The sequence below is a fragment of the Pelecanus crispus genome, chromosome Z, assembly GCF_030463565.1.
Source record: "Pelecanus crispus isolate bPelCri1 chromosome Z, bPelCri1.pri, whole genome shotgun sequence".
Classification (NCBI taxonomy): Eukaryota; Metazoa; Chordata; class Aves; order Pelecaniformes; family Pelecanidae; genus Pelecanus; species Pelecanus crispus.
The window spans coordinates 24266601-24279420 of NC_134676.1; the positions used below are offsets into that span (position 1 = coordinate 24266601).

At 39.0% G+C, this 12820-nt stretch overlaps 1 protein-coding gene across 1 annotated transcript in view; it reads left to right on the forward strand.

Annotated features, from left to right (window-relative positions):
- RNF180 (ring finger protein 180) overlaps window positions 1-12820 on the forward strand; it is an 89594-nt gene that overhangs the window by 58682 nt on the left and 18092 nt on the right. Inside the window, exons 5-6 of the mRNA XM_075727045.1 lie at window positions 4896-5121; window positions 10639-10764. Of these exons, the coding sequence (XP_075583160.1) occupies window positions 4896-5121; window positions 10639-10764 (352 nt within the window). The remainder of the gene's footprint in view (window positions 1-4895; window positions 5122-10638; window positions 10765-12820) is intronic.

The window sequence follows — 12820 nt, forward strand, 5'->3', positions numbered from 1 at the left end:
AGATTACCGAGAGGCAGCTTCCAAGAGAACAAAGGAGAATATGCATACTGTGCTCTTCCAAAATGTGAGGTGTGCAAATGTGCAGCAAATGAGGTCTTCCTCCTGGTTTGTAAGGGTGAAAATGTGGCTTCTTGAGCCTCCCACACCACTGTTCCCCTTCTGAGGTACTGTTTGAGATACTGTTCATGTAAGAGAACACTGGAGGAGTTGCCTCTGCAAAGAGACTACAGTTTTATCCACCTTTACATTAAGCATACAAGGACAGAAAGAGATTTTCCCCTCCTAACCAGTCAATGTAACATCTAACGGAATATGTATTCCAATCACCACATATGTCAGTATCTTTTAGTAAGGAATTACTGAAAAAGGTTATCATTGTCCCGTGGAGCATGTAGTCACTGTTATGTTACAAGTGCAGTCTGGAATGGGATCTCCAGTTTTATGGCAAGGATGAATACCCTTTCTCATTTTAAGAGAACTTTCGGATGTATTTGGTGGGCCACGCACTAATAATGCACGTCTTGTTTCCCAGGTCTCCATCCCACAGGGCTCTGCATCACTCTTACATAATTTTCTGCCCTGTCTTGTGCTTTTTATACACAGCCATTTCACAGTGTACATTACTACTCAGGCCAGCATCTCATGCTGCTAGGTGTTTCTCTAGTCCTCCATACTGCACAGCACTGTGCTGCTTAGCACATCCCATCCCAGACTATACAGATTATGTCTCATTCTTAGTACCACAGTGCTGCAAAGCACTCCCCTGAAAATGGCATGTCCGTGCTGAATGGCTTATCCCTGAGTCTGCTTTCACACTAATTTCATTTAGATGGGGAAAGAGAGTCCATGGCATTCTTCTATTTTAACTCTTGGTTGGTAGAAGAATGTAGCCCTGTGAGGCATTTAGATTCTTCTTCTGCTGTCATTTCAGGGCAATTTATTGGCACAATTATTATGCACTAATAGTAAGTCAACTACTAATTAACTTGGAGTTGTGTTTGCATTGACAAAGCATACACAGGTATCTTTAGGCTTTCATTCTTCTGTTTAAAAAGTGAAATATATGGAAAACTTTCTCTAATGTTTACTTAACTTCAAGGCCTTTTAAAAAATTCCACCTTTGATCATTAATCTTTGCTGGGTTAATATTTATGTGAAATACAGGTTTATGTATTTTTTCCAAGTTTTATTTCAGGCAGTTATTCTTGTGAGATAATCATGTGAAGTATAGAACTGATTTTTTTCTTGGTCATCATTCCCTTTCACTGTTGACATTTTTAAGCTTACAAAGCATTCTAAATTGGTCGGTTTAAAATGAAGGGTTTTGCAAGGTTTTTTTCTCAGTTTGGCATCTTGAGGCAAATGTTATATGTACTTTATTTAATTTTATCACTGTTCTGGTCATACTCCCAGATTTTACTCTGAACCTCCTTTTACTAGTGGCATACGTATAGAATCTTTTCTTGTTAGTGTCTACATCCACTAGTTCTAGGTCTTTCACGTGATTACAGGTCAACCTTACTTTAAAGACCAGGTTATTCATTCATTGGTGCATGTATTCTTTCTGAATGTGGGACATGTTAACATGTCTAACTATGTTAGACTCCTTGTTAGTTAACATTCTTTATAGGCTTTTCAAGCAGAAGTTGATCTTCTGTTCCTCTCTTGTTTTTTGTTAACATCCTTCTGCTGTCCAACCAGTGAAATATCAGGGGTTACCGTCAGGTGACACAGACAGTATTAGCAGTTCCCAAGTGACCTGGGAAGATGGAAACTTTTGAAGGCTCTTACCATTCTTTCATTTCTTAGAAGTAATAGTTTTGCTTTCAAGGTTTTCCTGTTAGTATTTGGTAATCTTTTTCTCCCATCACTGTCCTTGATGTCTACATGGCCTTTCTCAATTTTGTTTGTACTATAATTCTGGAAGAACAACATCCTGGTTTATGCTTGCAAAGCTCTTAAACACAAAAGCTCTGGCTCTAGTTGGAACATATAGGCACTGCTTAATTGCAAATGAAAAATAATGCCTGTTTAAATTATTGTGCATTAGCTTCTTGCATAAGGAAGTTGCTCTGATTTTAGCTTTGCGGTAGTAAATGATGCCTTGTGCCTAGATAGGTCTTTTGAGAAGGGGCGCAAAGCTGTAGAAAAGACACCTCTTCCTCTGATCCACTAAGCACTTTACTCTTAAATAGTCTAGTTTGCACATTACAATAATTTTGATCTTCTTTCTAATTGCAATTGGGTCTGAGATTCTCTGTCTATGCATCTTACCATAATTACATACCTATCTCAGAACCAGCCATTACCCTTGAGTCCTTCAGCCATTTTGCCTCTAGCTCCCTCATTTACTTAATTGGCTCATGCAAGATGTTCAACTTGTAGCCAGTGAGACAGGTGGCTCCTCTATACACATTGTATATTTCCTTTCCGATGAGTGCCTGTCAAGCCAGCCAGCAAAAGCTTGCTTGCCCACCCCCCGCCCTTCTTTTGGTTTTGTGCTAGCTTTTAATTACAATTTTGTCCTTACATACAATCATAGAATCATTTAGGTTGGAAAAGACCTTAAGGTCATTGAGTCCAACCATTAACTTAGCACTGCCAAGTCCACATGGCTGGGTTGGAGGGGGTTGTTATTGTCACAATGTATTAGTGTTTCCTAATTTTCTGCTGAAGTCATCTCTGTCATATATTAAACTCAGACTACTTTCCTCACTTTCTGTGCCAAATTATTTTCCACTTTTTGTCAAAGAAACAGTATTATGAGGCTTTCTTCATTCTAAAATTAGCTGTAATCAACTCTCAATTACTTTTTGCCATTCTGTTCTGGTGTGGGTTGTCTGTGCTGTAACTGTTGAGCCAGTCTGGGTTAAACAGTGTTATTGATTAGTTGTAATACAGTGCTGCTCTAACACTTTTCTTCAGCATGGAGCTAGAAGCAGTAGTCCCAGTTGTTACTGTCTGGGATTAGCTTCTATAGATGCTAGAGAAGCTAGAAGCCAGTCTCAGCCAGACCTACACTGGCTGCTTGTCAGTACTGCCTAGTTGCCTCTGCAGGAAATTTCAGTACACACTAAAGTTTTCTGGGTCCATGTCAAGTCTGGCATGGAGAAAATCAAGCTGGAGTAGTAAGTGCTGAGGTAAGTGTTACAAGAGCCACAGGGTTACTGACACTTAGGGTTGCACAAGAGCTTATGTTTGGACAGTGCTAAACCCAAACTGTCTCCATGCATTTGTGTCACAGCAGGCCGGAATTTATAAGCCCTCTTGGCACCTGGTATTCTGGAAAGTGTGATGTGAAGGCTGAGCTGGACTGGCAGGACAAGTGTTTATCCAGAACTGATAAATTCTGGGTAAATACTTCTGCTCTGTATTTTTAAATGCATTCCACAGTACCCATACTGTTAGGGCTTATTCATTATTTGCAGTGTTCAATGTCCCAGGTAGAACAGGACTGACTATAATGAGAGAAAACAGAAATCCAAACCAGCAAGCTCTACATGCAAAGCTGTACAAGCTGTACATCTCTGAAACAGATCTAGAGGCTCCCATCTCTACAGTAGGCACAAAATAACAATTGTCATCAACATTTGGTATACCAATATGAGGCAGTGGTTGTCTGCCATGGCCTATGAGTGTCAGAAGTGGCCTGTGTAATATACAGCTAGTGGGTATGCAAATAAGATGCAAATCAAGCAGCTGCTCTAGCACAGAGTAGTATTTATTGGGTAAAAATGCATCAACAGGTGTGCTTAATGTCAATAATGGGTGTCCGGAAGGACTTGCAGGACTGGCATTGCAGGACTAGCAAAGAGGTAGGTACATAGCAGTGGTTGAGCAAGGGGCATGAGGGTAAGTATGGATGCTGGAGCTTGCAAGAAGTCACTGATACTACCAGGCAGCTTAGAATTAAGACACTTAAACTGAGATCATTAGGCAAAGATTAGGAGTTTAGAACAAGGGGCATGAGTTTTGACACTGAGCAATGTCTGACACATCTTCTGTCTTGGTTCTTTCCTGGTGGGTCTCTTGGATATTAGGCTGTGTTGGGTACTGTTAGCTGTGAAAGAGAGAGGATGGACATAGGAGCTAGAACAAAGCCAATGTCTCTTGTGTGGCTCCCATAGAGATCGAAAAAACCCGCTTTTCTTTAAGCCAAAAACCTTGGATGCCATTAGTATAAGATCTTCAGATTACATGGAAAGGTTTAGCCATCTTAGAAGAGCAAAGCAGAAAGCTGGCAATATACCCAAGTTGTTACATTCACATGGCATGTACACCATTTGGGAAGTCCAACTATGTCCCCCTACAAATATATCAATGCAAGGAAATTCGGAGCAGTTACCAAAGATGTTAAGCATTCCTAGACTTCCTACTCTAAGGTTTAGATTTTGCACTGTAGTAATAAAGTTTTGGCTTGTTTCAAACTGTGAGTCATTATTCTTGCTGAAACATGCCCTTCACAAATTACTTTTCAAAAGCAGAATAATCCACAGGTTATTTTTAGAGATTTTTGTTTTGTTTTGCCTTTTTTGGCAAAGTAACCAGGTATTTTGGTATAAAGTTACAAATAAATTGTTAAAATTCATTTTAAAAGAAGAAATCTGATCATAGTACAGTTTTACTCAGCCCTTTTGGTTTTGTTATTTCCTTGCTTTACTGTCTTGTACAATTTTTGTTCTCCTTTCCCGCAGAGTGCTTCTTGTGACATTCCTGTCTTATCAGTGTCTTTCATCATCTTGTCAAAAGTGCCTGTATTAAAAATTAAGAATATCACCAGTGTGTACCAACTTCTTAAGCATTATTAAAAGTCACCTTCCTGATGATTGGTTTATCCAAAATAGTTATGAGCTGAGCTGTGAAAAGATGTTTTCTTTTTATTTTTCTTCTTGCAGGCTGCAGATGATAACCTGCATACAGATGATGAGCATGAACTCAGAGGAGATAAAGAAAGCTATATCTGTGCAGTGTGCCTAGATGTGTATTTCAATCCTTACATGTGCTATCCATGCCACCACATCTTTTGTGAACCTTGCTTAAGGATGCTTGCCAAAGACAATCCAGCCAGCACACCGTGTCCACTGTGTCGCACTACAATTGCCAGAGTCATTTTCCAAGCAGGTATAAAAATGAAAGTTTTCACAACACAGAATAATATTGGTAGCTTTCCTTCCTGTATTTCTGGCCTGAATAAATATGTAGTTAAAAGTATAGTAAAACCCTGTTAACCAAATATAGTCCTAAAAAGAAGAAAGAAAAAAGTAAATAATAATACACGATGGGCCACATCCAAAATGCATGCAGAGCAAAATTTGGTAATGTTAATCCACTGTGAGGTTTTCTTTGCATTTAAGTCTTCCTAGGACTATTCTACACAGGCTTTCTTCAGTGTCAAGAAACTATTTTGGATGCATATTTTAAAACTTTAGATTTTTGAAGTGAGGTTCTGATATTTTGGATTTCTTTGGTTTCCTTTTGCTAAATAATCACAAAATCCAAACATAATAAACATTTTCTCAAAATATCCTACCAGAAAAGTATTTTTAAAATTACTAACAATGACACACAAAAAAATGCTCTTTCTTGGTTTTGTGGCTTTAATTTAGCTACCAGTGAAAATAAAGGCTGGCAGAACTATAGAATCCTCCTAACTAATCTTGTTTTTAAACTCTCCCTTCCTGGCCGCTTACACCCTCATCTCTAGTGTTCCTGACTTTTAGCAGTAGGAAAACATGCTGGGTAAGGGGTATCTGATGTCAGAACGGGTACAGGGATAGAAGAGGGTAAATAGTGCTGTAGATGGGATACTGGAACAGCCTGAGTCAGTCTTTCATGCCTGGAGCTTAAAAAGGTGAATTCAAGCACCATTGATAAAATTGCACTATGATATCTGGAACTAGGCCCTTTACAGCACTTAAAACTCTGCATAGACAGGTCACAAAGTAATGGAAATGACTCAGCCATGCAGGAGTGTTTGTTTATTATTGCATGCTGCAGACATCTTGCAGCGATCCTCTTTAAACTGGGAGAGTGCTGTGATGATGACAGGTTGGGGATGCAGATTAAAGTATGATTTCACATTGATAGCAGAGCTGCCCAGCTTCTATTTCTGGTTGTGCACACACTCTTCCTTTGCACAGGCAGAATTTTGTATAATTTGATGGCAGACCAGTTTGAGGAACTGACTGGGCTAAATAAGAACTCATTTGGGTGGGAAGAAGACATTTCTCAAACAGACAAACTGCCCCAGGTTGGTTCACTGGGGAGTTGCTGGTGGCTAGGGATAGGGACCAACTATGTCAGCACTGCAGCAGAGAAAATGGATGCAAAGCAGCAGCCTGAGCACTCTCAGCACCCTGCCTGTCTGGTGTATAGAGGTTTCAAGCTGTTCTCATTTCATTTGCTTAATGTTTGATGCTACTTTGGATTTGATGTACAGATGAAGTGTGTTTCACCAATAGAGAATTACTTAGGGCTATTTACATTTTTAAAAAGCTATTTAACAGATTCACTGCAGTAAAATACTACTGGGAGAGCAAAAGAGAGAATATAGATGCTTGCTAAAATGTATTTGCAAAACTTTTCAACACATTTAAAGTACTGTCATTTAAGTGAGATATTACCAGGATCATTTGTAGCCTTTGAGTACTTGATATAGAATGTGTAAAAATACCTGATGGGAGGGAGTGAAGAAGAGGGAGCCGGACTCTTCTGAGTGGTGCCCACTGACAGGACAAGAGGCAGTGGGCACAAACTGCAACACATGAAGTTCCATCTGAACACAAGAAAACACTTTTTTCCTCTGAGGGTGGCCAAACAGGTTACCCAGAGAGGCTGTGGAGTGTCCATCTGTGGAGACACTCAAAACCCAACTGGACACGCTCCTGGGCAACCTGCTGTAGCTGACCCTGCTTGAGCAGGGTGGGTTGGACTAGTTGATCTCAAGACATCCCTTCCAACCTAACCCACTCTGTGAAAATATTAAAAAGATATGTAGGTTTTTTGAGGAAAAGGATTTGTGTGGCTGAAGTGTAAATACAGTGTCATAAATATGTAAATAGTCTGCTGCAAATAGAGAGCCATAACAGTATATGAAATGCGTTTAGTATTAACAGCTTCAGATGAAACAATTTCATATGGCCTAACAGCAGTTATTTGTATATTGCTAGTCAGTATATAGCAATACATGCTTGACTTGGCAATATATTTGAAAATAGATACCTTAAATTTACCTTGTTTTATTATACATATATTAAGAAAAATACTTTTTAATTTCCCAGTGCATAACATATTGAGCAGCTTTTAAATCAACCAAGAAATATTGATGATAATACCATATCCTTAGAGAAATTAGTAAAATCAACATATTAAGGAAGATGGATGGTGCCAGACCAGTGTAAGGGGTAGTAAATATTTTTTTCACTCAGGAGATTTATTAAGCACTTTAAAAGTTATGCTAAAGTCACTGCTGCTATGGGTTTGTGCAGCCAGCAAGGCAAAGTTGCTAGCATTCTTTACATATTTCTCTAATGGTACAGCTGGGATATCTTATTTCCCTCGCTAATTTGTTCTGGATACTTCCTGCAGCTTTTCTTTTGTATAACTGCTTTTTATTTTACAAGGATATCTCAAAAAGAAACATTTAAGGATATATTCAGAATTTCACTTTTTAGCTTGTACAGTTTTGCAAACTGAACAGAACTGCACCAGAAGGATGCATGTAACATGTCAAAAAAAGATGAATCATAGAATCATAGAATCATAGAATTGTTTAGGTTGGAAAAGACCTTTAAGATCATCCAGTCCAACCATTAACCTAACATTACCAAGTCTACTCTAAACCAGTCAAGGGTAGACTAGACTAAACCATGTCCCACAGTGCCACATCTACCCATTTTTTGAACACTTCCAGGGATGGTGACTCCACCACCTCTCTGGGCAGCCTGTTCCAATGCTTGACCACCCTTTCCGTAAAGAAATTTCTCCTAATTTCCAGCCTAAACCTCCCCTGGTGCAGCTTAAGCCCATTTCCTCTTGTCCTATTGCTAGCTACATGGGAGAAGAGACCAACACCCACCTCTCTACAACCTCCTTTCAGGTAGTTGTAGAGAGCGATAAGGTCTCCCCTCAGCCTCCTCTTCTCTAGGCTAAACAACCCCAGTTCCCTCAGCCGCTCCTCATAAGACCTGTGCTCCAGACCCTTCACCAGCTTCGTTGCCCTTCTCTGAACATGCTCCAGCACCTCAATGTCTTTCTTGTAGTGAGGGGCCCAAAACTGGACACAGTATTCCAGGTGCGGCCTCACCAGTGCTGAGTACAAGGGGACAATCACCTCCCTGCTCCTGCTGGCCACACCACTCCTGACACAAGCCAGGATGCTGTTGGCCTTCTTGGCCACCTGGGCACACTGCTGGCTCATGTTCAGCGGGCTGTCAACCAACACCCCCAGGTCTTTTTCAGCCAGGCAGCTTTCCAGCCACAAGGCTAACAGGTCAATTATCCAGCAGCTATGAAGAAAAAGAGTCCTTAACCCAGAGCTACGAAGCAGGGTGTGACCCACAAGGATACTGACTCTGGCCTGTTGCCTTGGTCGAGTGAGCCTTTTCCACTGGTTCCCCTGAGAGTGAGTTCCAGTCCAGACAGGTTGCTCTGATGGTGTCTGCCGTGCGTTCCCATCTTTCTTAAAGGCTTTCTTAAAAGCCCTTCTCCCATCAGGATAACCTCACATCTGGTCAGATGATAGGTGCCCAGGGTACACCTAAAGACAACAGCTTTTGATCTGATTGCAGCCACCCACTTCAAGTAACTCTGTCTTTTAAATGCCTCTCCTGTCAGGGGAAGACTGAGCCAGGGACTGGCTTCTACGCTCCCATTCATATAAAGTTTCATTTATGTTAAGTGTTTCCAAGAAGGGCCAGACCTGGCACTCACGTACAATAAATCCACCACTTCGGAGAAACGGGGATTCGGCGCAGTGGCTGTGCACGGGAGGTCCGGGCACGTGGCAGGGACATACAGGACAAGGGGTGGCCTGGCCAGCCTGAAAGGATCTTTCATTAAAAGCCTGACCAAGCAACCTTCTAAAAGCCAGTCAGAGTCGTCGCCACTGCCTTTTCTGAAAACCAGGAATTTGATGCCTCACCAGAAGTTTCAGTGTTTAAATTTGGACAATAAAGTCGAAAGAACAGAGTCGATTTTTATGGCCTGTCGAAGGAAACTAGAATATTCTCTGTTGATGCTGTGAGAAGCAAGCAGTCTCATCAGGGGCTATTTCTCTAAATCTGAATAGTACTTAATCCACATATGTTCAGTAGCATATAAAGCTGTTATATAAAAATTGAAAACTGCTAGTGAAAAATGCACAGCTTGTTCCTTTCACATTTAGGAGGGAAAATGGCCTCTTTCCCTTCCCTGACAGAGGTTTATGGGTGCAGTAATGCTGTTCTCACATAATGAGATAGAAGGATTTGGAGATTTCTGTTCTTTGTGTGTGTTGTGCAGCCTCATTCTACCTGCATTCTGACATGGTGAAATATAGGATAATTTTTAGAATAAGACCAGCATATATTTTGCTTCAAATCTGCTAATGCCTTCCTCTCACACAGAAAAAAATACTGCATCCCAAGGGCATTTAGAATTTTTTCTTCTTTCTGGAGCCTGCTCGCAAAAACCTTAGCTTTTTTAAATTTGCCAGAGAAAAAGATTTGATCCTTTCATAAAATATTGATTATTGAAAAAGTATGTACAATTGCAGTGAACCAGGTAAAGTGATAATACATAAGCCTTTTCAAAGATCTGTGAAGGGCCTTCTCTTTCTTTTAAGGTACAGAAGGAATTATGGTAGCAGCTGCTATTATTAGAATTTATCTGGAGCCATGGTGGTTTGAAGGGCCAAAATGGGGATAGGGTGGGTGTTGAGGTTTTCCCTGTTAACTACTATCTTGGCAACTGTCCATTATCAGCAGATCACTTCTTTTCTGTGGTAGGAAAATATGGTTATTTTTCATTTTTTTTGCATTGTTATATTGCTATGGATAGGTTAGTTCTGACAGTTTTGAGTTGCAGTCCATGTAGCTATTTCCCCAAATTATATCCTGAGAAGCTGATGTGATTTCTTGAGATTAATAAGTTATGTCAACTCTTGCAATGTGTCATGAATCATTCTACAAATGCGTTCTTAATTCCTGTTAATCCACAACATTTAAAAAATCTCAAAAAAAGTTTTCATACTATTCCCCTCACCTTGCATTACTGTTACTGAGTGATGCTGTTAAACAAAAACCAGTATGAAATGAGAATTAATACCACAGTCAGTTTGATAGATGTCATTTTCATTCATAGTTTTGTAAGTTAAATAGCCTGATTTATTATGTACTTCATTTTGCTAGAATTTGACATCATCTTTCCTGAATGCTTTTTTTTAGAGGAACAGAATCAAAACAGCATGTTTAAGACTTGTTCTTGCTATATCTGGAAATTCTAGGGTTTATATGATTTTAAAACAATTTAAGACATGTTGTAATCAGAAAAAGAATTACACAGTAGATAAGGCATTTTTATTTTGTAGTATAAACATATGCAAATTATTTCTGTTTTTACAGCATTGATGTATACCTTCTTTCCCATTAATTATTGTAGAACTGAACAACTCTACCAAATCCTTTTTCCCTACGGAATATTTGAAGTTAAAAGAAAATTTTCAAAAATCAAATTCTGCAAAATGGCCTCTACCAAGCTGCAAGAAAGCCTTCAGAGTTTTTGAAGGTAAGTTTTTTAATTTTTCCCTAAACTTCACTTAGGTCTTGAGTACAATATTTGAAAATAAGTCTCTGTCTAATACATGCCATGAGAAATCAGAGATGGACGATTATTAAAGTAGAGCTGAGTTAAATTCTCCTGGGTGACTCATACACAGTGCTCTGAATCTAAAGATAAACTGCAAATTGTAAAAAGACAATTTGTGTGTGTACCTTTTTATTTATTTATAAATCTTTAATTTTGTGCACATTAACAGGATAATTGTATGTAGTTTCCTGTTTGGAAAAATTTGTGTCTGCATAGCGGGATAAATAAAATTACTCTGGGAAAAAAGTTACTAGTTTTGAGTGTGGTCAGTAAAGATCTCTCCAAAAAAAAAAAAATCTGCATCAGTCTTTTATGAAAGAAGTCAAATAAAAACATTGGAATAATATCATATATATTTTTCTGTATTGCTTGTTTTATACATACGAAATTGAGTAAAGGGTATGGATGGTTTAGCTTTGTTTTCTGCTTATTATATGAAGAAAGCTTAGTCCTTTTGTTCCTACTTTAACACTTAAGCATTTTCATGGTTATTAACTGTTTGTTAACTGAAAAGCATTTAAGTTAGACCACTGAAATATGGGATTCACTGTTTACCCCTGTTTCCCTGTTTTCAGTCTAACAGACTTTCTTCACCAGGCGTCATCTATGGTTACTTACATAGTTACTTTCTGTAGTGCTGAGTCTTGCTAGCAGATATATTTTTCCTGTTTGTAAGAACAATATCATTTGCTTCTAAAAGCCTTTGGAAAAAATAGAACAGGACATCCTTTTTATATTCCTTTTGTGAGTCTACCCAGGCCTTTCTACAGGTCAAATTTGATAAAATCTGGTCCTCCACTTATAAAACTGTGTCACACATGGTCATGATTTGATACTGAAAATAACAAGAAGTGCTACTAGCTATCAAAAATGAGCAGACTTGCAAAGTTTGAGGACTGCTAGATCATCTTTGGTATTACTCAGAGGGGAAGCTGTTGGCAGAAAAACCAAAGATGAATATTACTTTAACAGCAGTTGATGTAGTGTGGATGTTGATGCTGAGCTTATTGGTTTATTGTAATACATTACTTCATGTATGTTACATAGTTCATATATGTTCCATAGTGTCACATGAATTATGTCTTTCATAAATATGAACAGTTACCATGCTGAGCTTTGTACGAAACATAAATAATTAGAAATAAAAGGAAGGTCTGGAGAGGTCATACAGCTTCAGTATTTTGCTAACTAAAAATTGGGCATGTTGTTCCACAAAGGTAATTCAGAATGCTGGATTTATGTATCTCCAAAGGATAACCTAAAAGTTACACACTGAATGGGAACATGATTAGATCTAGTTAATAGGAAACCTGACCACGTAGCTGTCTGAAACTTTGTCTTTGCCTTCTTAAGTACAAGTGTTGCTGCCATGTCTCTTTTCTGACCTTTTATTTGAATAAAAGCTACTGCAGGATTTCTGTCAGTTCAGAATGCAAGTGTGTAATATTTTCTTCCTGGACTGCTTTTTTGAGCTTACATCTAAACTGTGCTTGGCAGCATCTAAATTTTCATATTTGGTTTTCTTAAATTTGCTTATGTTCCCTGACTCAGGAGGCTCCCAGGGACTTCACAGGTGTAAAAGACTGAGCATAGTGGCAGCAAAAGACTTCTGACACCGTAATAGATGCCCTCACAAATGCTAACCGCCCTACTAAGAGTGGTAGGGGAAAGGAGGCTACTTAGATTAATTTTTTTTTAATTAGGAGGGTAACAGCCTCCTGTTGCAGAATTGCAGAAGGCAAAATATAAAGAATGGGAAGAAGAACAGAGTGGATACATGAGTAGAGTGACTAGAGTGAAAAAGGGTATGATTACAGTGCTTAGAAAGCGATGAAAACGTGCTGTTTTGAATCTGAGAGTAACTGCCTCTTTGTAAGACAGTACTGCATTGTCAAAGAAGAAATTCTGTGGCCCTGTTAGAAATGCATATGCTCTTTTGTCTAGTTCATATCCAGCAGGTTCAGTGGTCACTGAG